This window comes from Lingula anatina, chromosome 1 (genome assembly GCF_051362555.1).
Source record: "Lingula anatina isolate TDL-2025a chromosome 1, LinAna3.0, whole genome shotgun sequence".
NCBI lineage: Eukaryota > Metazoa > Brachiopoda > Lingulata > Lingulida > Lingulidae > Lingula > Lingula anatina.
This window is the reverse complement of record NC_141767.1, coordinates 43,212,895-43,239,128: the sequence shown is the minus strand read 5'-3', so window position 1 is coordinate 43,239,128 and position 26,234 is coordinate 43,212,895. Positions and strand designations below refer to the sequence as shown.

General features: G+C 37.6%; 3 protein-coding genes across 8 annotated transcripts; 2 read left to right on the top strand and 1 right to left on the bottom strand.

Annotated features, from left to right (window-relative positions):
- The first annotated feature begins 937 nt into the window (after positions 1-937).
- LOC106180656 (uncharacterized) lies at positions 938-12,964 on the top strand. Of its 4 annotated transcripts, XM_013564700.2 has the most exons (3): positions 938-1,846; positions 6,576-7,823; positions 12,040-12,964. In XM_013564700.2, the coding sequence occupies exons 2-3, from the start codon at positions 6,602-6,604 to the stop codon at positions 12,069-12,071; spliced, it is 1,254 nt and encodes a 417-aa protein (XP_013420154.2). In that variant the 5' UTR covers positions 938-1,846; positions 6,576-6,601; the 3' UTR covers positions 12,072-12,964. The 4 variants fall into 4 exon arrangements, with proteins under 4 accessions (XP_013420154.2, XP_013420145.2, XP_013420148.2 ...); XM_013564691.2 differs by lacking the exon at positions 12,040-12,964 and having other exon boundaries at positions 947-1,846; positions 6,576-8,789; XM_013564694.2 differs by lacking the exons at positions 938-1,846; positions 12,040-12,964 and adding an exon at positions 4,370-5,048 and having other exon boundaries at positions 6,576-8,789.
- On the bottom strand, positions 9,055-11,785 carry LOC106180659 (zinc metalloproteinase nas-13). The gene is made up of 8 exons (XM_013564703.2): positions 11,633-11,785; positions 11,349-11,376; positions 11,025-11,054; positions 10,813-10,853; positions 10,437-10,509; positions 10,090-10,225; positions 9,680-9,858; positions 9,055-9,318 (listed from the first exon to the last, which is right to left on the bottom strand). The coding sequence occupies exons 1-8, from the start codon at positions 11,717-11,719 to the stop codon at positions 9,077-9,079; spliced, it is 816 nt and encodes a 271-aa protein (XP_013420157.2). The 5' UTR covers positions 11,720-11,785; the 3' UTR covers positions 9,055-9,076.
- A 1,178-nt stretch (positions 12,965-14,142) lies between the features above and the next one.
- On the top strand, positions 14,143-21,951 carry LOC106180660 (uncharacterized). 3 transcript variants are annotated; one of them, XM_086997483.1, is made up of 8 exons: positions 14,143-14,164; positions 14,650-14,854; positions 15,814-15,882; positions 16,519-16,554; positions 16,871-16,976; positions 18,278-19,217; positions 19,528-19,618; positions 20,475-21,951. In XM_086997483.1, the coding sequence occupies exons 3-8, from the start codon at positions 15,855-15,857 to the stop codon at positions 20,579-20,581; spliced, it is 1,308 nt and encodes a 435-aa protein (XP_086853609.1). In that variant the 5' UTR covers positions 14,143-14,164; positions 14,650-14,854; positions 15,814-15,854; the 3' UTR covers positions 20,582-21,951. The 3 variants fall into 3 exon arrangements, with proteins under 3 accessions (XP_086853609.1, XP_013420158.2, XP_086853613.1); XM_013564704.3 differs by lacking the exon at positions 14,143-14,164 and adding an exon at positions 19,901-19,957; XM_086997487.1 differs by lacking the exons at positions 14,143-14,164; positions 14,650-14,854; positions 15,814-15,882; positions 16,519-16,554; positions 16,871-16,976 and adding exons at positions 17,902-18,066; positions 19,901-19,957.
- The last annotated feature ends 4,283 nt before the right edge of the window (positions 21,952-26,234 follow it).

Below are 26,234 nucleotides of genomic sequence, written 5' to 3'. Positions count from 1 at the left end.
TAACAGCAGGTTCCACACCCAACAGTCCATTTATCACAGACCTCGCGTTATTGACAGCAAAAATGACGCGTGCATACCATGGGATTCCCAAAGATACAGCTGGAAACTAACTGAGCTGATACATTTGGACACTAACGCGATGCGTGCCTTTTTTTAATGAAGAAAATCAATCACTCACTTTTATATTTGTAAATTTACACAGAAGATTTAATGGTATATCTCAAGTCCTCCCGGGATACGATTTGCGCGTTCGGTGCGTGTGTGTAGGTGGACGTGTAGGGGGTTGTCGTCGGTTGGGATTACACTAGATACTGTGAGACAGCTCACCTGTTCTTGTGCAGTGCTGCATAACTTCACACAGTGTGCCTAACACTATGCACTATGCAAGTCTACATCTACAAGTAATGAGAAATAGACCCTGATGTATTTACATTATTACAACGTTGATAAAAGTTACCTTCTGATATTCTCCCTAAGCGTGATTCTATGAAAACGCATTTAAACCTCGGTATTTGCTCACCTCATCGTCAAAGATACTGTCACTTTCTCTATTTATTCAAGAAGAATTAAAATGATTAATTTTTTGAATGCGCTTCTCGACATACGTATTTGCTAACTTCTTTCTGAAAATAATATTAACGCTGGAAGAATAAGTAGCTAGGAGTCGGTTGCTCGAATTGACTTCTGCCGATGTTCAAACAGTAGCACCGAACCATTAGCATTAACCATGATCTGAAAACGATGCTTCAATCTCATAGCGGACAGAAGTGATTTAATCCTTTCTTATTATGGAAAAAATATTTCTTGAACGATTGAGAACAAATATCTACTAAACTCCAACCGAAATAGATCCACCTGTAAACTCTCACTGAGATCAAAGGGCAAAGAAACAGACTAACACATGACATTCTATTCAATCATTGTTATTTAGAAATCTTTCTCAAAAGATGTTGACTCATAGTTGTCATAAGGTACCGTTTCACAAGCTCCAATGAGTTTCTACAAAAATCTCAACCATCAGGTAAGATGCAGTGTAAAATGGGTAACTCGGTGAGCTCTTTCCAACAATGTTTTTGCAGTTTAATTATAGCAAAGAGAGCATAAGCCAAATCCGGAGAGCAAGCTCTCGGGTCCATACCTTTATGAAATCTGAATCGATATAGCAAATTTGTCTATTGATAGAACAAATATCTTTCACAAAGAACCTCCCCAGGCCAACGTAAGCGGATACAAATCACATGTTTAGTTTGGTCAAATCCAACTATCCATGCAGTTTATTTTTACCGCCAATCCAGCTTATTGTATTAGCTGTGTAATTCTTCATTTTACAACTTTTTCCGGTCCATCAGTTATTTTCTTAAACAATGGCGTGAATTTTGAGGTGATAAATCTCTAACAAAACACCTTTAAGTGATTGTATTTTCTTTTCTTCTCTTTTCCATGCCCCCGTCAATTACTTGTTTATGTCACTTGTATCTTTAGCACTACCTTGTAGTGTTTTCGCTCAAAGGGGCAAAGGACAGCCCGCGCGTGTGTTTACGGAAGCCCTCAGTTACTAGGTGATAAAAGGTAGCCAATCATGATCGATTTAACTCGAAAAGTTAGAGGTCATTCATAGTGTGGAACAAGTAACGTAAGACAATATACCTGCGGTACGAATTCTTACTGTAACAGGTATATGTATTACTGAAGTCGTGATTTATAAAAAGAACCGCTGTTACGGTATATATTCTAGATGGCCCCGAGCTGATGTCTGACTTGATCATCACAGAAGAAAAAAGGAAGACGCACAAAGCCACCATGGCTCATCATTTCAAGATAGCGACCCATGTAACATGAGACACAGGTATGTAAAATACACAGCCTAGAAGATTAACTGTTTTTCGTTATTTCCTTTTGTATGATCAGACATTACAGGTATACTGCAAGATTTCACACACTTGAGAATTTTGTTTTTAGAGCTTGATATAGTGACGGAAGTATGGTAGGCCTATCACTGTTATCACCATCACTGGGGTAAACAGACAAGACGGACAAGATAATGGTGTATACCTACAATAATCTGGTCTCCCACGCCGACTGAGGCAAAGTTTATCATTGTGTCTGAAATCCCACGGTATCCCCTTACACCTCGTGCTACAAGTTTTTTCTTGGCCTTTTATCTAAATTGCTCCTTGACTATGATAAAAAATACTGTTCTTTGGACCTGAATATAACCTATAGACCGCGCTTATTTCTTTTCGTCGTCAAAAGATATGTTCACTATAAGAAGTGGTGTTTATACTTTTTATGACTATTATGCAACGAATAAAAACATTTTAAGTCGAAATAGAGCAGAACACAGAGTTAGAGAGTTATTTTCTTAAAGATGTTATTACAAAACAGGTGTGTTCTTTTAAATGTTTTCAGAAACGGGTAAGGTGGTTTCTTGGCTTACATTTTTCTCTAAGGGGCATCAATCCTTTACAGAAGTCTGAAGTAATAATGATAATAATGATGTTGACTCTGACGCGAATAACGTTAAAAAAGACAACGAATGATTAATATTATGGAAAAATTAAGAATTTTGGGAAAAAATAACAAAGTAGTAAAAAGTTGAAAATAAAGTATATAGTAAAATATGAAGTAAGGAAATTTGGACAGGGTCTGAATTTTATTTACACATTTTTGCAAACCATTTTAGTAAAGTATTGCCTTTATGTCGCTGTTATAATAAAAGTAGTAGTGACACAGTAAGTCATTAAAAGTTAGTTGTTTGATCGATATGCTGTTATATGAACACGATTGAAATACCCTACCTTTAATTAGCACTGAGTTTGACCCGTGATTGTTGATTGCTGATTATTTCGTGTAGTAATCAATCAGCTGACAAAAGCTCGCGTTCCGATTCTAAGCTTACATTTAAGTAAGTGGGATTTACGTACCAAATGACTTCAGACTTCTGTAAAGGATTGATGCCCCTGTCGTCAATTATTAAGCACTTATAACTCCTATCGGCAATGGTAGAAACATGCAAACATTTGTTAATACTCATAGAAAAGGAAAACGAAATTCAGATACATGGCCAATCGTTAGGTTAAAAGTATCTCTGTTACATCTGCGCCGGTAACATGATACGTAAAAATAGAATTGCTTGGGTGGGAACATTGTCTATTTGTTCCATGACACTTTTTGCAGACAGATGTAATTATGGAGGAGCACGTTAAAGTATCATAGTATTTTTCCAGACTTACGTGTTTAATCACGAAAGAAGAAAAGTCACAAGCGAATGTTTTGATATCCGCGAAATATTTAGATCGATGCATTGACAGCTGAGCATGCACAGGAGACCATTTTGTTCAATGACGCTAAAGAAAAAGTACACAATTACACGCTCAGTGCATTACGCAACACATAAAAGTTGCAATAATTATTGTTATTACAGGCGATGGAAGTTTCTGTTTAATTCAAACAGCGGTTGTTTCGTTCACGTGTTTTCTGGTTACGATAATAAATCCGCTATATTCAGCTAAGGGTTTTGTTGCAAATTAATGACGACCTCAGAGACATTAATGCTATAGCTACCAATAAATTTTACAATACTGCTAAACTTTTATAGCCGGTGTGGAAACTGTAATTTTTCGCGTAAAATCAGTTCATTATTTCGAGGAAAACCTGGCACTTGCCGCAAACATTGCTGGCATGTGAAAAATTGATCTTTTGTCATGTGTACTTCTTGACTTTCCACATTGGGGGTACGGTTCAAGTGTGAGTAATCTCCCTAACATTCTGGTCACTTCTTTATGTCGCTCTAGTAACTTCCCTGCTTTCATCCATCAATTTATTTCTCAGGGTCCTGTTAATATGTTGAGGAATTGAATAGCATAGTCGAGAATTTTGTGAAGTAACTCACAAAAGCAAGCGATTGACTTCTCACAGGTTAGAAGAGGATTTAATTGCACCAGTGACATAGGGTTCGAGAAAGATGCAATATTCGCATCACTATCTGATTGCCAACACAAAATTGTTATTTTCACATCACGCCAGGAGATCCGAGGCGTGCATGTCAGTGTGTGTTGACATTTCAGATCTTCACGCGACTTCGGGGTTGTCCCCTTAATCTATCCATACGATGAACTTCATTTTAGAAGGATTAGAGTAAATCAGACAGTTCTGACGTTGGGTTTGATGCTCACTTCATTTAAGTAAAGAATGACGCAGACCGATAATCTGATGATCAAATTTACATTTTCTGTGTGAAAACAGGCCACAGAGAAAAGGGGGCATAGGCCACCGTGATTTAAACAGTACTGACACAACGATATCAACTCCCAGGGTAGAAATTTAAGCTGTATTATTCAACTGCTGAGCTTGTCGCAGACTTTTAACTATTGTTTTGGAATATTTTGCTTATTGGAGGCTTTGAATTTAATGAATAATTATAACAAAGGCTAGAAACCAGTGTTTGCGATAACTAGAACCAATGAGGCACACGGTATGCCCATACTGAAAAAAGCTTCGGCTGAAGCGCGACGCAGTCATTTTTCTTTTCATTTTCACGATACAATATTGGTGATGAGAAATAATGCACTTTCGGCAATGGGTTTGTTACAGTATCAAAACACGAGGAATATAGGGCAAGGTTGTCGAAAATTAGATACACAGAGCGTGAAAGGCATTTCTAATTGGATCAATCGCTTCTGTTATTCTTTTTATCCCACAAACTAATGGTTTTGAAATCGCCCAGAATAGCGACGTGACGTCACACATAGTAGAATGCATGTGTACAGTATCGGGTTTTGGAAATTGAAACAACACAATGAAAATAAGAATAATGTCATACGGCCGGGGGTCAACATTGCAAGGGGGAATGCGAAAAGGAGGTGAAACGTAACCAGTCAGCCGAGGGAGACAGGTGGAGTTTAATAATCAAACAAGAGCTTAAGTCTCAAAAAAGCCATTGTGCGTATTCTAGCCGACGCGCGGTAAGCATGCTCACTCCTAGGAAGCTTACGTGAGGGGTTGGTCGTTATGGTATACAAGAGATAATCTCTGTATGATCGATCACGGTGAGTGATATAAAAATGGGATTGGCGCTGATGCCACTATTTATTTTACAGACACAATCTATCAGGAAATGTAAAAATCACAATGAGCAGGTCTATATTAAGATATTGATTTGGAAAAGTAATCCTTAAAATAATAGTAATCGACAACAATTGTGTGTAAATTTGGGCTTTTCAAGCTGTCAATTTTGTACCGTTTTGTATAAACTGGCGGCAAACCTGCACTGCAAAATCAGCCCAGTGATAGTTTGAACTGACGCAGTCATTACGGTAAAAAGCGACCACATTGAGTTTGTTCTTAATTTAGTTTGAAGCTCAATCTATTTCAATTTTCCCTTAAATCCTGAAAAAACACTCACATGTGTAAAACCATCTGTTATAAAGTGTTTCTTCTTTTTGCTGAAAAGCAGCCGCTTGGCTTACTTGATTATATAAAATTCTTTCGGATAATTTTAGGGTAGTAATATTGAATCATAAAACTGGCTCGGCGGTCGCGTGCCCAGCCTCTACATGAATTATTTCCAGTAGTTTTTAAAGGTCTGTTGCCTTGATCACGATTAATTCTAATATTAATTGGGTTATCAAGTCGTTGGCAATCTACGATCGCTGTGTGTACTGAGGAAGCTGCATAATCGACCTCCCAGCACAACGATCTAAATAAACGGAAATTAGGAGGGAATCAGAGTTATTGATATGCAGCTTTCTGTTCATATACCACTTCATTTTGCATAGATTTCAGCCTAGAATACCTCAGCCATCAACTGGTTACTCTGATCTTCCGTAACAACAGCCTAACAACGGCTTGTATTCAAACAACTGTTGAGGATACTTTACAAAAACAGCCATAGAAATTCCGAGAGAGATTTATTGCGATGCTTGAACGTGAAACTGTGCCAATGTGGTGTTTCAGTTAGTTGAATGGTTAGTTTAACACTTTGTCGGGACTGTATTTAAGTAATGCATAGAAGGGATTTTTTATTAACGTTGAATTTGCGTACTAGTACGTGTATCTTTGCACGCGTGACGCGACGCAGGAGGTCGGAATTTGGTAAGCAGCTCTTTGCAAGTTAAAATCACGTGGAGTCATGTTTTAAAATAACATCCGAAATATGCGATTTCTTAAATTAAAAGGCGTTCAAACAAAAATGCATGTATACGGGTGTGCATGCACGCATCATGTAGGTGTGAAAACAAAGATGCAAGAACACAGTCACACAATCACTCGCGCGTGCACACGACAGACACACGCACACAGTGATCAGAAATGAAATAACAAGTAAACTAATATTATATTGTAACCCTCCAGCCCCGCTGGGGGGTTTCTAGACAGAGGTTAATACTGTTATCTAAAAGGGCAAATTTCTTTTTCATTTCAAATATGTTATGCTTGTCTCGTGGTATGGACACGAAAAAGTAATTCTCATACATATACACACACTTAAGTATCTATAAACACTTTCACACTAGCGCTATACTAAGTAGTAGTTTGACTATGTTTTTCTCTAAATCATCATTATTTTTGCATTTCAGTGGGTTAATCTAACGTGAACTTCAACATGGACGACGTCGTGCGGGCCAAGAGTCGGAGGAGGAACGACAAAGAAGTGGCAGCCGTCACTTTCAACATGAAGGCACAGCAAATCCTTGAAAAAACAATGCAGACGCTCTCTCTGGAAGAGGACTATGCCTGCAAGCTCATAGATTTGGAGAATCAGGTGGTCCGCCACAAGTACAGACGGTTTAAGGATAAAGTCGCCAAAATCAAGTCGTATTTAGACGTGGATGAAATCATGGATTTAAGACAGCTCGAAAGGGACGGCAAAATGAAACCTATGATAACTACGTTTAGTTTGAATACGGAATCGAAACTTGCTGCCGCTCAAAGAAGACTTAAGCTTAACCAAAAGGAGAGGACAAAAAGTGCCCCTCCTAGGACCAATAAGACCCCCCAAAACACACCTCGAACGCAGAGGACTCCAAGAGAAACTTCCTGGCTGCTAACTTCAGCTAGCAGCTCTCCGCCACCCCCGGCACCTCTGAGGCGTGCCAACTCCGTATCAGGGGCGTTCATAGACTCTCCCTGCCCGGAATCCAAGAGGAGGCGGAGTTCCATCGATGCTTCCGTCGAAACACCGACTGACAGTGAAAATAAACCCTCGGTTGAAGACAGCAAACCCCGCGTACTGCTAGAACGTCGGGCCACCACTGCTGGCCAACGTACCAAACCTAGAAAAGAACCACCACCTCAGCTTCAACGTTCTCAAACCGCTTTAGGTCACAGAAACGTGAATCTGTCTTATTCCTCGCATGCTGTAGCAGAAAAAGACGCTGAAAAAGCTGCTAGAAAACAAGCTAAATTGGAAGCAGAGGAATCAAAACCTCAGCGGACTAGACACATGTCGGCCTCTTCCGATTCTTCCACTGGGAGTACGTTTGGCATAGACCCATATAAACTTCGCAGGAGGGCATTTTTAGCCGGCGAAGAAGACTTCCAGTCAAAAATATTCAGCACTAAAAAAGATAATTTTCTAGAACGTGTTCAAAGAACGGTAGCGGAAAACCCCCCCAGCCGACCCCCAAGTCAAATGGATGCTGAACAGATTATAAAATCAATAGAAAAACCGAAAAATGATCGCAAAGAGAACAAAAGATCTGTTGTGGCTCCAAAGGCCATCAGACGCTTGATGGAACGTGATAATTCCTTCAGTTCCTTAGCAAACCTTTCAGAAGAAGAACAAGCAAGAAAATTAATGGAACAGTGGGAGGATCTTAAGAAATGTAGGTATCTGCGGATTCCACCAGCGATGGAGGATCTGTCGGGAGTGAACACGCTTGCTGTGGATAACCTTAAACTGCTGCATTCGCTCCGCTACGCGCCGCCCGACCAGTCGGGGTTCGGAGTGGCCGTGGTGGCGGACAGGCAGGTGCTTAGTAGAAATAACCTGAATGCCGTGCCCAGTTGAAATCTAAAGCAAAAGTCAGTGTTTGCTGTGTTTTGCGCTGAATTTTGAGATCCTGTTGAGCATTATAATGTTTGCATAGTTGCACATTCAAAGAAGCTTGATTAAACTAGATATTTTACTGCACACTCACTAAAGCGAGGGGGGTTACTTGGAATGATTTATTTCGTGCAGTCAATCCCTTATTATTACACTAGATCTGAATTTTGAGTTGGTTCTCACATATAACTGAAACAAGGGACCGGTTTTTCGATGATATCCCGTGGGTCGGTGGGTGGGGTGGACCCATTTGAATTCTGCTTGTCTACCGGGTGAAAAGTTTTTGTAACTCCCAAGCAGAATGTTTTCACTTTGATGCAACGTATATGAGCTACGCACCTAACTAATATAGATAAGAAACGAATATATAGTGTGCAATGATAAAAACATCCGAAATTTTGTAACGCTTTTTTCATTTTGTTTCAGTAGTTGAGTTATTAACTGACTGATTAATTGATCATGGATTATTGATAACTTCATTAATTTGTTCATCGGAATAGCTAAAGTAATAAGTGAAAGGGCAGTAGGTCTATTTGACCGGCTGCATGCTCACCGCTTTTGTGATATGAACGCTAACTGTATTATTTTTTACTGGAAACCATTCCTGGCTTCTGTGCAATGATATTTATGCCAACAAGTAAGGACGGTGCCTGATTGTAATTTTTTATTGTGTTTATGTAAATGCTCGCACGCAGTTTGTAATATGTTGTTTTTTTTTAATGATATATTAAATACTAATGCTTCACGTTTTGTGTGTGGTTTGTTTGCACGTTCAACAGCATACATGTGTCACGCTGTGTTTTATTTTTCATCACAGAATTTGCAGCGTACTTCACAACTTCTTCACGTATTACTGAATGTGTCTGCTGGTAAACATATCGTTATATAAGTAAATTTAGCTCTTCCTTTTATACTCACTTTAAGCGCTAGAATAGAGAAAAATATTCTTCGCTACGTAGTTGCTAAGTATAATTGTTTATCTCTCAGTTATTTTACGAGGACGAAAGGAGTTCAGAAAAGGATAAGCTGAATTTATTTCAGCTGAAGGTCATGACTTTTATCACAGTTGTAGTAATGTCGCACTTTCTTAACATCAAGCTCGCTCAGTGTGATTCTTTGTCCGATCATCACACCTTTAACACGAGGGATGATAGTGTCGCGGCCATTCTTTGAAAACGCTTTCTCGCTGTAATGCATCACGCTGCCGTAGTCATATGGAAGGTTCAGTCCGTCTGCTGTCTGGGGGTTGTATTTGTCAAAATTCATTGCGTGCCCTGAAATGGTAAGCAGTATTATTTAAACATACACAATGGTAAAATGCGTTTGTAAGCATTTTGTATCAAGGGGCAAACGGCGTGTGGATACGCAGCATTGCGTTAGTTGCGACGACGAATGCAGTTTGCTCAACAGATGGTCCCACGTTTTCCATATTTCATTACAGTTTTGAAAAATAGTTTCTTTGATATTCTTTGAGGCAAAATGACGATGTTCCTTGCAAATAAATAATATATAAATATGTCACACTGAAAAATAACGAAACGCTTCATTTTAAATGGCCGAAAGTGGTCACCTGTCCTGAAGTATCGTGGGATACGCCGTTAAATTCAAAACAGAAAGTGCTGGAGAATTTCCTACCGTCCTCGATATTTTCCCAGGCAATCTTTACCATGCCATCTCTGTCAGTACGGCTCTGTTCGTGTAGGAACCCCAGCACGTGCATCATCTCATGCATGACTTTCCCTGGAAGATACAGGCATGGAATCCCTAGGGATGTAACTTGTTTACCACCGTCACGGCCCAGCTTAGAATAACAGCTGAAATGATAGATGTCCAGGTCGATCAAATAGAATTCAGTGATATTCTACGCCTATTTGGTTAGTAAGATCGTACATCGTGTATGTCCACGATATTATTTGGACAAAAAGTTAAAATTATATATTAGCTTTGCTTTGATATAACAAAAAACTGCTATGGTAAGACCATAAACAACATAGGCTACCCGAAATTTATTAAATAAGGAATCAAAGATAAATCCCAATACTCACCTTGGTTTCACAGGACTGATAAAAACGTAATCCTTCTCTTGGAATCTGGGAAGAAAATGAATACAAGGGCCCTTTTTATTCACGAGACGCTCAAACTCGCGCAATGCACGAGTGATAGCCTTACTCTGCCATGACACTAAAATTAAAAAAAACAAACAATAAAACAAATGCTGCACAAATAATATAAATAATAATGATAACAAGAAAAACAATAATTATGATATACTAAGGACAGATTTAATAGAAGGTTCATGCTATCATGGATAATGTAATGATGAATAAATCATTGTCATATAAATATGTGTAAAAAGAAACGTATTATATTTTAGAATATCACGTTTTCTTGCCATATTTCTGGTCAATCTCATAAAACACAGTTCCATTCTTCCATTTACTTGCAGACAAAATTACGTTACGCTTCTGAAAATTCAGAAAGAAAAGAGTCGACAAACATCGAAAATGGATGTAGTTATCACGAATTAAACTTTTCCACTCCGCTACAAATGAGAAATATGAAGCTACGGTTATGCTAAATTTTAGTCATTGTGTCACATCTCAAAATAAATAACGCGAGAATGTCATATGAAAATATTTAAACGCATTTATACTAACGCGATTTACGGCGGACGTGGAATTCGGATATATAGGCCTATTAACATTATAGAAAATAAGAAGGGAAGTTAAAAAGAAATGCGACTCGTGGATTCTGGGTAAACTACATACCAGACCGTCACTACTGATGTCAATGTCACCCTCAAACTTCCCTAGGAGTAAAGATATAAGTCACATTTATGACTATAATTTTTAAAGAATAAAATACATTATTGTAAACTATTAATTTAATTTGTGTGTGTGTGTGTGTGTGTGTGTGTGTGTGTGTCTGCTGTGTGTGTGTGTGTGTGTGTGTGTGAGAGAGAGAGAGAGAGAGCGCTCACCTGCTTCTTCGGGGTCTTTTGGGTCTGGACCTATGTGAAGAACAGGATAATTTCCATTAAATAGAAGAAATAAAGCAAAATACCTTACTGTGCAACACGCTGTCATGTGAATTATTCTTAATCTGAATAAGTTCAAGATCCGTGTTGTGTAGTATTTTCAAATATGATCTATTTAATTTTAGAATCCAAGCTATAAACGAATGCTATGAAATGTCATAATTGTAGCACAGCAGAGAAGTGACACTGTTTAACTCAGATGTGGTTACTTCCATTACTATTTCGTTCGTGTTTCAAAGACATTCCAAATTTAAGCAGATAGTATACCTGCGCTTAGCAGGAAACCCTTGGCCACCTAGAATTTAATGAATATTTCTTATTATTACTCATTCGTCATTTTCATTTCTCACTTCTAGCAAAGGATTCTCTCTTCGTAATACATGCATTAAAACGCTTATCAATTCATGTCCCAACTTGAGGGTCTGTGCTCACTATGTGTTTGTTAAACATAAAAATCAAGTTATGTTTATTGACAGCACCTGCGTTTATGCCTTGAATGCCATTTATCACTGCAATCATTACATAATTTAAAACAATCCTTTAAAACTCACCGTGCGATGAGACAGGTCTGAATCTAGCAACAGCGCGATCAACATAAGCCATCTCAGGGAAGATATGGCCAAAGTCACCCGCGCCATTTTCCTTGCCGTGTACACCGTGACCCTGTCCCCAGCAAAGCACCTGTATGTTACGGGAAATTATCCAAGCATGCACGGTGTGACTCTGATCTCAGGCTGAGAATCACACAGATGTGTCTATCGTGTCATTTTATCTACAGCAAGTGGCCTTAATGAGAGACGTTTTCAATGCTATTCTCAGTAGTAGCCATTTCCTCGACTTAATATCAAAATGCAATTTTGACATGATGTTTAAAACACTGTTGCTTGAATGATGCGCAATGTGAACATAACTTGTACACAAAAAAGTTAAATTGTTTATTTTATTACTTTCATTTCAGGTGCAGTGATTCCGTTAACCACAAAGAGCTAGCTGGCTTGCTGAAAGGACAGTTCATCTCATGATATTTTTAATAACTTCGTAACTCCTTCTAGTACAATGGTTTAATGTGCAATTCCTGATGCTGTACACCGCTTGTGAGAGTCTTAGTTAGTAAGCGATTGCTGTGCGTTGTATGCTGAATGCTGAAAATAGACCTGTCTAAAGTTACAAGGCGCTATGGAATACTGGATAGAGGCAAAAACATGATATCAGAGTGAAGGGATTTGAAACATCACCGGCACAGATGGAGTCATTTTTTTAATTGTTGTATGATAGAGATCTCAGTAAGGGAATTCGACCGAACCCTCAAACCCCTGTGAATCTGTCCTGATTAAACTATCTTTAGATAGTGATTTGATGATACTGCTGTGTCAAGCATCTTGGCTTTTATTTTCTAATTAAATGGTATTCATGTTCTATTTTATAATTCTATTTTTTTCTGTAATAAGAAGCCTTTTTATTGTGTACGTTTATTGGGTCTTTAATAACGATTTAAACTTTAGATAATGTAGTAGAAAAGATGTCTTCTCTTGTGCCAAACCTTTATATATAGTTTTTAAAAGATAGATTTTAGTATTATTGTTGTGTTTGAAAACCTTGTCCAGAGAATACTTTTATATTTGTTAAACCTCCAGATAACAAGTTGGAGATTTCAAATGATGACAGAAGTTAAGGGGTGCTTTATGTATTTATATGGTCTGTGATCTGTGGAATATGTAAATAATTTTTTTAAATAAACAGTATATTAACAGTAGGCTATATTTTGTTAACACGGTGGTCTATGAGACAATAACTTTCGGTTAAATTAGTTTTGCTGTAGCTATATGAAATGCATTTTGATATAAGAGAGAAAACAGCATATTTCGCGATTTATTACCTTTACATGACCTATGACTATGTTAAATTGAATTTAATTCGAGTTACTCATTATGGCGAGAGAAGGTTATAGTTAATGGATTTCAATCGTCATGTAGGCGACACGGAATGGTTTGATAAAAACGTTTTGACAGTGAATCTGTGTACTTCAGAGAGTGCAATTTTCTTCTATGGGGAATAAGAGGCCGTGCATAGAGATCACACTAAGAGCAGACGAAAAACTGCCCGTAACTTGGCCCTATTGAATCAAGAAGGCCCTAATTCTTTTCTTTATCTATGGTTACTTTTTCGACAACGCGTTAACGCACCTTTACCCAAAGTGTAACGGTATGTACTTTGTTTCTGCATTTGATTCGTTTGGTATTAAACTACTACACATTCCCAGATTGTAGCGGCTGTTGATAATTTATCGGACTGAGGGCACCCTGAGCTTCAGAGATAACTTGCCACTAACCTCTTCACTATAGCCTATCTTCATCGTGTCAAGTTACCTCTGACGAAAATAGTTTGACCTAGTTTATATAAGCCAATCGAATCCATGTTTCAAAATTTTTCACCGTCAATCGGCAATCCTCGGCTGATTCCGCAAGCTCCATACTAACAACAAAGTTATTGTCGAGTGCGGAGACATCCGAGTAGTTCCGAGTGTATAACCGTACACAAAGAAAGCATGGCGTCTCCTACGAGTGACTACGTAAATTAATGTGTTAAGTTATCTCTTGATTCTTTGCAAAATATGAGTATATCGGAATTGAAACCAGATCAGTTTGAGGCCCTGCATCATTATCTACTGAGGGATGATGTATTTTGCGTGCTGCCCACAGGTTACGGCAAGTCCCTGATATTCAGCCTTATCTTTGATTGGTCCGGATTTGAACAAAGCGCGCGGGGGCGTAGCGATAGTCCGAAGGTTCAATAGTCCGAAGGTTCATTGGTCCGAATGTTCACTATAGAACCTTCGGACCAATGAACCCCTGATTAAAAAATCGATAAAAATGTTACCACTTTTCGGACCAATGAACCTTCGGACCAATGAACCTTCGGACTATCGAGACGCCCCCAAGCGCGCTTTGACTCGTTCGCGTTCATTGGCTAGATCGTTCAATGAGTCATTGAGTGCGGGCTTTAAATTTGATTGGCGGGCGGCGGGAGCTATCGAATGTGGTCAGAGGTAACTTGACACGATGAAGATAGGCTATAGTGAAGAGGTTAGTGGCAAGTTATCTCTGAAGCTCAGGGTGACTGAGGGTGGCCGGATCAAAATGGCGTTGTGCGTGATCCTTTGCATTTATATATGATAGCCTACTGCATGACGAACACCGTGTTTCAAGTGCAGGTTTTATGTATGGGGGTCACTTTTTAAGATCATTAGACTACATTCTGAACATTCAATATTTACACTTGCTTAAATCCTAAGTCACTCAGATTATATGATATTACTCGCTTTATTGATGTATTTCCTGGAGTAGCCGAGTACACACCAGAAAACAACAGAAATTAACCAATGACCCGTTTTACGTCAATGATAGACAGATATGATGGTTAACGATGCATTTATGTCATAAATGACGCTTGCCTCGCTACCCTTTAGAATTTATATTACAATATCAAGGGAAACTTATCTAGCTCCCTTTACCCATTAAAATCGCATTCGACTGTGTTTAAACGATAAATGATTTCTTGATTTTAACAGGAAATAAGATCTAATTCCTTGATTTAAACGACCGTATGAACAGGACTCGACTAATAGCTCTCACATCTTCAAAAACGCAATGTAACGGGGATCTACCGAGATTGCACCGATTGCGTTTGTTGTGCCGACATCCCATTCAACCAATCGCAAGAATGTAACCATTTACTGCTGAGCAATTACAACACCTGCGACTGGAATGGCTAAGGTTTGTTATCTTTGTTTATCTTTGTTATCGCGCAACTATTTGGATAGTCTGAGTACAAACTGTTGGGTTTCTTTCGTTAATGACACAGACATAGCTTATCTCTTTGCTATCTCGTTAATGTAGAACTTAGGTGATAACATGAAATTGTAATGGCTGTATTTTGAGAAGGGGGTAAGAGCCAGTAGAGGAACATGTCTCAAACTCACTCATGCATAGTTAACTTGAGTATCAAGCCAGAATGCAGGGTGTTAATGGCTAGTCGGAATTCACATTAACGGACGCATTATTTTGATGGGTCTCCGGCGTCACCAAATATTTCTTAATGATTATCCTACATAAACAACAATAGCGCCTTTTATACTACTCTCTCCGCTACACTAAAAGCAAATATGGGAGCTGCCTGTATCTTCAGCACAAAAGAAGAACGTATAAGCAATTTATTAAAAATAAAATAAAGGTTATTTTTGATGAACATCAACTCTGAGGCACCTGCTGAAAAAGATCTGTATGGAAATTTAGCTTGCTTTTTCCACTGCTGTCTGTTCTAGGGTATCAGCAAACCTAGTCATTTTTTCCTAGGACAGGTTGTAATTATTTTAGTGATTTATATCTATGGCTATCATGCATCGGAACAAACTATATATCACAACATGGAATGTATGAATTTGTATATGAAGGCTAATGGGCATGTAGTGTTTGGAATATGCAGTTTAATAGGCAGTTGAGAAATGTTTTTCATGTTTAGTAGTATGTAAAGGGAATTCCCCTTTGTGAGGGGTATTTGTGTGACAGTTTCCCCTTTTATATATATATTTCTGCTAGGCACTGTGTATTACTTCTAGTCAGAGGCTGCAGTTTTAATCTGTATTAGCAATTCTTATTCTTTTATTGCTACTTTTATTGACAGAATTTGTGTCAGTCTGACAGTTTGACTTGAAATGATTATTGTATGTTTTCAGGAGTGTTGACTATATTCAAGCTGTAGGAGACAGAGAGACATATGGAGGCAGAAGAAGTATCAATTTTGGGTATGTCATGTAGGCATATTGCCCATATTACTGAAAGGATATTCTCTGTTGAGATGTCAAATTGTCCAAAGAGCCAAATAAGTAAAAGGATTTTACAAAAGTTCTTTAAGTGACTTGACAGTTTTGATTATTATTATTCATGACAATTACTGATAGGCAAAGGTTGAACTGTCAGGAAGCACATTCATTTCTTATTTGACTTAAAAAAACAGAGGAAAGAAATTGTTTGTTTGCAAGTTGATTCCATATTTAATATTGTAATACCAAACATGCAAGTCTTGCCCCTGTTAATGAGTAACCACTATGACTTTGAAAGGCAGATTTTGAATTCTACAGATCTCCATATTGTTCCCTTTATGTTTAATGTAAATCTTGCCTTATTTACTTACTAACAACATACTGTTGAAAGCCATCTTGAATTTATTGCCTCCTTTTGCCATTATTAGTCTATGTGCATGACTTTGAATTCAGTTTTTTACCACTGCAAAAATCAAATGTTTAAACATGGCAGATATGAAGCACATTTATTTTACTTTTATTTTGATGTGAACATTTGCCACTATGCTGTCTAAATTTGCTTTTCTTATAAATGAAATTCTGAAATTTTATTTGTATTTTTTTTCTTCTCTTGTGTAGTATTGAGTGGAAGAGGGTTGCAAAGAAGAAAAAAGGGTATGTCTTGATTATAATCTGATATATATATCACTAAGACACACTTACAGGTGCATGTACACACACACACACACACACACACACACACACACACACACACACACACACACACACACACACACACACACACGTATTGCTTAAAAAATTACTTTTCTATTTAACTGGGTATTATCTGTGTAGTATTGCCATCTTTCTGTAAATCCTTATCTCTTCCAAAATGTTCTAACAATTTTAGGATGTTTTACAAACTTACAAATAATGCCTTCAAAAAAAGTAAATATTTCCATATAATTGAAACATTACTTGTGGGTTGTAGGCAGGGCCAAGTATTCAGTGATATTTGGCATAGGGCAGAGTAAGTTCAGGACCCAGGTTGTCAGTGATCCTCTAGGTAACCCAGAGTGGAATGAGGAGTGTATCATGTAAGTATGTGATTACTATGTGATTACCATGCAGAATTTGATATTAGTTCCAGTCTGTTGAACAGTATTATGACTTGTCCCAAGACCTCCCCCCCCCCCCCCCCCCACACACACACACACACATACATATACACACCAAAAAATTGGGTTTGGAAATTTTAAAGCAACTACGACCTGTGTCACACTCAGCCTAATAGTTTTCTGTATCGTTCCAGTTTGACTAGTCCTAACATGTAATTATGCATTCATATTGTTCTGTCATTTTTACTCCCTTTCATAAGCCTACATGTAACGGTCAAAACTAATCTGGTTAACTGACCATGTCGACTGCAAGAACTCTATTTAGGTAACTCTTTTATGTAAAGGCCAGGTTAAGTTGTGAATCTCTCATACTATTATAGGTAGATACAAAAAAGCATAGGATAAGCTATGATATGGAGTTGAATAATGAAGGTCATATAAATGACAGAACAATATGAATTCATAATCATTATGATGATCTAATATATATTTTAAACAGTTTAAGTGATTTGAACTCATATTTTTGTACTTTATATCAGATTGGTGTTTCTGTCAATATATATTAGCATTTTTTTCCAATAACTATTAGATACTATATAGGTATATACCTAATAGGAACTTATAAGTTATTGGAAAAAAATTAAAGAAATTCCAGACACTGGGGGTTATTAGAATATATATTTGATATAAGCTTTAGCCAGTAACTATACTGATACTGACATCAGACTGCAAGGCTAAAAAAATTATCATAGTCACATTTTACTACAAAGCTTCTAATCTTTCCCCAACCATTTTTTTTTTTTTTGGGGGGGGGGGGGGGGTGGCAGTGAAAGAAGCTTATCATTTACAGAAGTCTTATTATTAGTAAGACAACTGTTTCCCATTGTGGGGTTTTACTTGGAAGTATAAGACCACCTCTCTGTAATAACTGAGAGATATAATCTTGATATTTTATGCATGGTTTTACTACATAATCATAGTGTAACCATAGGCATATGTGCACTGGGATATGTCTCCTTTTATTATTTGACTCACAGTCTAGCCATAGATGTGTCCTTTTTCAAAATATGTGGGTAAAGCATTTTATTCAATTTTGTTGATGAATGATAACTATACAGCTTATGGAGGTGGGAAATAATTGTTGATTTCTTCTAAGATACGGAAAGTAATGGTTGACTTTGTAAGCAAGCTGTGGGAAATAGTAGTTGAAATTGGCCATATCATGATATTAATGCATTTAGATTCTTTGATATATGATTGGAATTGGTTTCTCTTTTCAGCCCTGTACAAGGCAAGGATAAGCTGACATTACTAGTGACAGACAAGGATGAGGTCCTGGGACAAGTGACAGTTCTTATTAGCAGTCTTCCACCAGAGTCTGGGAAACGTCCAGTGGCTGTCCGTCTCCAGGCTCATAAAAAAGCCCAAGACCCACAGGGCGAATTGCTTTACCAGAGCTGTGTTGTCAAGTATGGGTCGTGTAACGCCACAGTCATCAAACCAGATGGACAGACCACCAAGGGTGGGGGATCGTTTAAAAAGCTAAAGCAGACTTTAAAAATGTCTCCGCACAAGAGGTCAAAGACTGAAGGAAATATAGTGCCTCCATCCTTGGAAGAAAAATCAAACTTGGGAAGACTAAAGAAACTTGCTTCCAAATCCATGTTGGATATAGCCTCACTGTTTATTTCTAATGACGAGAAACAACAGGAAGAGGAAAATACAGGACTGCACAAAACAGCAAGTATCCCCGATCTGTCTCGTAGAAACAGTAATCCACAGTTACTCTCTGCTGTGGAAATGGAAGACATAGACTTAGATTCACAGCCTCACGACGAGCCTCAAATTATCAGTATTTCTCCCACTGAAGGTTCAGTGAAAGGGGGCACAAAAATAACACTGGAAGGAATTAACCTGGGAAAGAACTTGGATGATATCGCAGAATTGAGGGTGTGTGAGGCAGACTGTTTGATGAATGTTGAGTATGAGTCTCCATCTAAGATTTTTTGCACAACCAAGCCTTGGTACGCAAGAGAGGGAAAAGTATACCTTGTGACCAGTTCGGGGGGGTACACTGAAGCCCCACAAAGTTTCAAGTTTTGCGAAGTCAAAGAAATTCCGCCTAAAGAAGAAGAGAAGTTAAATACCACTGACCAGAAACAACATCTCTATGAGCAAAGACAGCAGAAAAAGCCAAGGCCTGAAAAACCAGCAAGAAAGGTAGGTACTAACAGTATCATGTGGATGTAGTTTGTTCAGATATGGAAATATAATAGTTGCCATTAGTTGTAGTAGGGTACTTGTTAAATACCCCTTGATAAATGATTATCTTTGGTACATTGTTAATGGTTTAGTACAGCAATATTTTTGCACGTGAAATATTTACCACTCAGCATGGACAGTGTGTCAGTTTTTGGTAGCATATTTATTAAAATTGAAAAATGAAAACTACAGGAACAAAAGGAGGAATAAACCTTCTGCGTATAAATTGCATATTAAGTATGTTTATAATAACATTGTTCTCTTTTAGAATATTAAGCGTACTTCAACTGCCAGTCTTAATGCCATGAATGAAAACCACAGAGACCCTGATTCTATCAACAGCCAGACAGTCCTGACAGGTAAAATGTCACCCATGAGACCATTAATAGCTTGTTTCATGTGAGAATAGCCTTGGCATGGTCAGTGCCCACTGTAAGTTTTAACAATCTATTAACCAGCCATTGACCATGTCTCTGCTAAATGCAATCCTTTAAGCTATATATATAATTTTATATCAAGTTTATTGGTAGTTAATTTGGAAAAATTGTTGTATATCTGTGAGACAGTAATAGCCACACTTTCTGAGCTGTTGGATGTAAGCAATGCATTGACATTAAAGTTTTGCCCACTTTGTTTTGTAGAAATTTCCAAAGATGACCTCGTAGTTAAAGTCCTCAGTCTGCAGCAAGAAAATCAAGGTAATGCATAAGCAAAGCCTTATTCAAACATTAAAAAAAGGATCTAAGTAGTTTTGTCTAGCATATTTGATTTAGTGTGAGTGCCTTACAACTTAAATATTGAATAGAGAGAGAGTAGTCTTATCAGTGTGTTTGCCACAATGAAGAATTGAAAAAGTAATCAGTGGACTTTTTGTTGGCCAAAGGTGAGAGGTAACACACTGGTTTGCACATACATCCCTCGCACAAGAGCGTGTACTTTCCCGAGCATACTAGATTTAGAAATTGGGAGGTATTTAGCCCTCTCATTTAAAATGACAGGATGTTATAATTACCCTTATTATCAGCAGACATAAAAATGTTATCTTCGAGTAACAGTACTTTAAGTTGGCCTGTTGAGATAATGATCTTTCATTTTAGGGTTGTGTCCAAGGATACACCACATTATTACATATAATGCAGAGATGATGAAAATATTTCTTTTTCTTTTGATTATGTAGATATTGAGATATGTTAAAGACTTCTAAACTTTTTCCAGCTTTGAAAGAAGAGAACAGAAATATGAAGAATTACATTGACAGGCTCGTGGCCAGAGTGATTATAGAGTGTCCACAGGCCTTGCAGCTAGCTGGGAGTATGCAGTAGTTGTGGAATTCTTATATCATCAGACATTTCTTTTTTAAAGTGCCTTTGCAGAATTCCTTGATAGAATTACATGCAAGGGTAACAGGTTGGAATTTTTACTTTTATGTAATATTATAACTGAAAATTTATGTCTTGTTGGACATTTATTAAGGGGAGCAATCTCAAACTGGAAGTTATTAGCCTAAACAAGGTCTTGTTAATATTTTTAACTGTTCTACTTAGTGGTCATACCAAGTATTTGCTAGTACTGTCTCATGATATTACTATACCATGTAGATGTTTTATTACATAAAAAGTCTCCATATATTACATGCATGACACCTTTTATTACTATCTGTGCTGGGCACCTATGTTACCATGCATGGTACCCTATAGTTTTATTACAAAAAATGTATTCTCTCCATCTCTTACAGTAACTATATGATGGTATTATAATAAACTGTCGATCCCTGTTTATTTTTTGTTTTGACTTGCTATGTCAAGTTTTTATCGGGAGTTGGAAAGAATCTCCAACTATTTACATGATATTATATTATGTCAGTCAAGCTTGATTGTTATGAGCAAAGATCACCTTATTATGTGTGTCTGTTGTCTGAGATGATGTGGTACAAGAATTGATTCTGTGGAAGCATGATGCTGTTGTTAGCATGTAATAGTTATAAGATTGTTTTGTTTTTAAATCAAAAGTTTCAAGTGCATTATAGATGCCTTAAGCATTGGTGCATGTTCTATGCATTTAATATGTACACCAGGTTGTGACTTAAATGCTTTCTTTATAAAGCAGCCTCTGTTATGCATGGTGAAAGTTACAGTGATAACTATATTTTATACATGTGAGTATTTACAGTATTGTATCAATGGTAATATGGTATTCCGTGGGTGTAAGTCTTGTAATCTGATGGTATATATTTATCCAAGACATTTGGATACATTTGTATAAGCAGTATTGTTATATTTCACAATGCAAATACAAGAAAACATGTATTGGGAGTGCTAATAACCTACTGCCAGTATTTTGTGACTTTAATCAAAGTGTAATAACATGGTTCATAGCCTATTATGTGTGGTAAATGGACAATGATAGGACCCAAATGGCCTTATATTAGTAGTAGAATATAGACAGTGCTGTGGACAATGCACATGGAATGTGATACTTGATATATTATATGGGAGTATAGTTGTCAGATGGTTCAGACACTACTACTCTACAGTTGGCCGGAAGTAGGCTCAATATTGAGCACAACCAAGTTGTTGTGATGAGCAGTTAAAATTGACTAGACTTTACACTAACAGAATGCAATTAACATGACTTACCTCATATAGCTCATTATATTTAGAATGTTAAAATAAAGGTTTACATATTTTCATTATTCTTGATATTATCCTTGTTGATAAATATTTTATTTGATCAGCTTTAAAAACTGAAGTGACGGTATAATCTGCGAAAAACTAGAGCAAAGTTTGTTTTTTTTAGGTCTTGTCCTTTTATTTAAATTTATATTGCTACAATGGTATTGGTATTTATATAGCCAATGCAGTTTTTTCTGTCTGAAAATTTGAATGTTATTGCCTTTATCGTGAAATGCGTGGTTTGTTCAAATATGAAACATCTCGTGCAGACGATGGAGTGCTCCTTCACATCTGTGTTTTTCTGTCAGTATGTAGCAACTATCTAGCCGCCGTGATAGCAGACCGTTCTTATCGCGGCGAAAGGGGTCTATGTAATACGCAGACATAGGATGACCCGATTGCCTTTTTCAAATGCACATTTGTTCTTGAGCGCACATTTTATAGAAAAGCACATGACATTGAATAAACACCTGTTTGTTACGCCGCTAGCAGATGGTCGGACTCAGCATTGCCTATGACAAGGTAACAAAGAGCTGTCTCCTGTTATGAAGTTTATGTCACGATTGTCAAAAGGAGGGTTTGGTGAACTTTCAAAACATTGATGTGCATGTCTAGCTTTGGGACTTCGGTAGAAAGGACCAGTTTTTGTAACATCCCGGGGTGCCAGCTGCACAGGACGGAGCAAAAAGGTCATTTCCGAAAGACTGATTTATAATGTTACTATGACTCCGGATAGGACTTGCCAGGTCTGCAAGTAAAAATCAACATTGCGTCTCGATACAATCTATTGCAGGTATTAATGAAATGTGATAGTATGGCGTCAAGATCGAATGGATAAAATCACAGACTTTTTAAACAATTTCCTTGCGGTTTACAACACCAAGAAACAAGTGGATTTTGAAAATTGATTTCCAAAATTCTCGAAGGCCTATCTGTCTCCTGGTATCTATTAGAATTATCTTGCTGGCGAAATGGAGGGTGACTGTACAATAGACTCGTTGTGCTACGGTATCAGAGTGGTCGCCATCATTATGGGGCTCATAGCCGCTTTGTTTTGCGGTCTTCTGCTATATATGACTTTTAAATACCAAAAACTGTTGAGAAAGTTTCACAAGGTGCACCCAATCTCCCCCAAAACCTCGACCGAAGAAAAAGCAGCTAATGACGTGCGCCTGGAAGATATGACTGAAGACATTGTGACAGCAAAGTTGTAGTTGAATGTATGCATGCACTGATCGTTAATTGTTTTGTAGTATCTGTGCAATAATTACACGTCATGGGTGAGGTAAAAACCCAAAGATTACATTGTTGAGACAAGGGTTATAATGTAATTAACTTTATTGCAATTCTGCCTCTTTAATCTAACAAGATATTTTGAGGCATGCTGATTTGACCTCTAAATGATTCACGTATATTTTGACCGTGCAATTTGTAGAAGCTGGACTTCAAACTGTGACTTGTAGACTAGCCTTAACCAGGGTTATAGATTGTTTTTTTACTATAGATATACACGGACATGTCTCTGGTTAATTCGTGATACTTTTCTCTAATGTTAGATAAAAATTGAACATAGTTAAGCTGCAGTCCTGGTAGAGGGTAGTTGTACACACACAGGTTATTTGAAGGAAATTTAATTTGGGGCAAAGTAAAGGAATTCTTAGGGCCGTTAAAATTTTGCATTGCTGATGAGGAGTTTCTAATCCTTTTTCTTTCGACTGTTATTATAATGTGATTTTTTATTATTATTGTCGTTTTTTTTTTAAATCTTATATCAATGCTACAATTTCGCGATCTATTAATTGTATTTGCGTTTTGTAGATAGTAGTTCTGTGCATAATAATGTGGTGCTAACTTGAAATACAGAAATCTATTATTGGCATTTTATAAATATTTTCTACAAATATCAGTGCGGTAGTCGTGAATTAAAGCAATTAGAAACAGCAAACGAAAGGTGCAAGGCGCTGGGCGTTAAACATGGGGATGCAGTAGGTGTGCTTCCTATCGATTGCTACATGCACCACTCTCTGGTTAATGTAAAGTTCACTGCTTTTTACCGCACTACAGGTGCTTCTCAGCGCGGTTTACAGACGCCTGCAGGTCATGTTTTGGCTCTGGTACAGTCTGTGTGTTGACGTTTTCACCTCCGTGGGCAGGATACAACCCAATATGCCGTATGAAGCGCTGAAAGTTAGCAAACTAAAATTTCTTTCTCTACCAGACCAGAAACTTTACCCCTGCTACAATCCTTAAGTGCTGAGTGCTAAGTGGGATACCGTAGATACTGTGTCTAAAGGACTGGTATGTCCCCGGACGGGGTCGAATCCACGTCTTCCTGCTCTGGAGGCGGACACTCTGACCACAAGGCCATCCGGTCGGTCAATTTTGCCAATCTTCGAAAGACATTCAGTGATTTTCAGTTATTGTGCACAATTTAATTCACGATGTAATGATCATTACGATGTGTATGAAACATATCAATAGATGCCTTTAAATTGCTGGATGACAGATTTTGAATAGAGGGAGATTACAATTATTCAGCTTATTTTCATCTGTATTTAAAATTGATTTTGCCAGTTAGGTGTTTATTAGATTCTCATTTTGATGAACCGCTTGACATAAACAAAAAGTCAAACTCGCCAATTTAGTTTTAAACTTATCCAGTGTTGACAAGTTTATAAATGATGCTAAGAATAAGTAAAGTGAATTCCTACCTAGGAGGGTTCTTTATAAATAAGGAATGGGAAACTTAAAAGTTTCCTTTCAGGTAAGAGTAAATATTTACCATCTATGTCTTAGGTAAGGCGTGGTACCGGTAGCCGATAGTAAACATGCACTTAACGGCAATACAGCACCAGTCAAGTCATTAATTAGACGCAGAGCTCAATTTAACCTTCCGGGTAAAAATTCGCGTTTCTGTTGATTTCAAAAATTGCGATGCTTCATGATTGTTAGGTTATAGGTTATAAACTATAGACTGTAGTTCATCAAACTTCATAAAGACAAGTTCACCTTAATGGCTTGATTTTAAATCATTTTTAAGAAATTAACATCAAGCTTTCTTAGGAGCCTTAGACCGAGAGACTGCTTCAAATCGACCGTCGAAAGCACAAAATTATTGTTTTCTACAAATTGATACAAAACCGCTCTAGGGTACCGTCTCTACATATTTTGCGTATCAAATGATCTGGCATCGTGTAAATTAATTAACTGACATGTTGCCTAACAAGATACCGCTAAGATACAGTCAGTTATATTTATTTAACCATAGAGGCTCCAATCAAGACATCACAGAACTGCCTGCGGTTAACCTGGAGTTGCCAACGCATTTTAGACACTTACTCCTTTTTTTTCAATATCGAAAGTAGATTGAGAACCTGCTTACACTCGTTGCTCCTTCGTGTTAGTACGTTGATAGGTGTGCCTTTGAAGTGGGCAGCGAAAAAAACTTAAAGTTTTTCACTGAATGTAATTTTTGCTGTCTTGTGAACCCAAATACTCAGACCCAAGCTGAGATTCAAATCCAGCGAAAAAACCTTTAGACTCAGCAAGAGAATAAAGATAACGAAACCACAATCTGGTCAAAGCCTTGAATACCCTATATCTACGCCCACCTCCTTTACTACCATGACCCAAACCCCAGGCTCTCCGTCCAGCATTGGTATTCTGTTTTTTACTTTACTGCGACAGGTGATATGTTTGACACTATGTAAACGTAAAGTATCGAGCGCGTACATGTTAGTACATGTAGGCCTACATGTTATAGTTGCACAAAACTTCAGTCGATACTTCAGTGGGTTTTGAAAGTTAATACTGAAATGTTAACATGTACTTTTCCATTAAACGAGTATTTCTTGATTAAAGACAATTTCGGTTTCATTGTGTGTTATTACACTTGTATCAACATGTTTTTAAGGTTTGTTTATAGTAAATGACACCTTGCACCTTCCCTCTAAGGTGATGTTACTCGGAGGATAGCATATGAACAGTGATACGTACAACCGGTTCAGTTTCCGAACGTGGAAAATATGACACAAAGAATTAAACGTCCTACATTGAACCTGCCCTGGGCTGAATTCTGTCTTCAGATTACCCGACTTGAGGGTTTTTCCAGTCCAGAAGACCACTTCAGAAAGGTTTAAGGAAACGTACGGCACACGGTTGTGTATACAAACTATTTTCGACGTGTCTTTCATCAGTGTTATACTAAAGGTAACTTACGGATAATGGTCTGACATTATTTGGACTAGATGATGCAGCTGCACCTGCCACAAAAAGTTCATTTAAGTGCTTTTTTTATTTAGCT

Coding starts and splice junctions, on each gene's coding strand:
- LOC106180656 (XM_013564691.2), top strand. CDS start 6,602: ATGGACGACGTCGTGCGGGCCAAGAGTCGGAGGAGGAACGACAAAGAA.
- LOC106180659 (XM_013564703.2), bottom strand. CDS start 11,719: ATGGCGCGGGTGACTTTGGCCATATCTTCCCTGAGATGGCTTATGTTG. Junction 11,377..11,632: donor CAGACCTGTCTCATCGCACG/GTGAGTTTTAAA, acceptor ATTAAATTCTAG/GTGGCCAAGGGTTTCCTGCT. Junction 10,854..11,024: donor AAAAGACCCCGAAGAAGCAG/GTGAGCGCTCTC, acceptor CTTTACTCCTAG/GGAAGTTTGAGGGTGACATT.
- LOC106180660 (XM_013564704.3), top strand. CDS start 15,855: ATGGAGGCAGAAGAAGTATCAATTTTGG. Junction 16,555..16,870: donor GTTGCAAAGAAGAAAAAAGG/GTATGTCTTGAT, acceptor TGTGGGTTGTAG/GCAGGGCCAAGTATTCAGTG. Junction 19,619..19,900: donor CAGCCAGACAGTCCTGACAG/GTAAAATGTCAC, acceptor TTTGTTTTGTAG/AAATTTCCAAAGATGACCTC.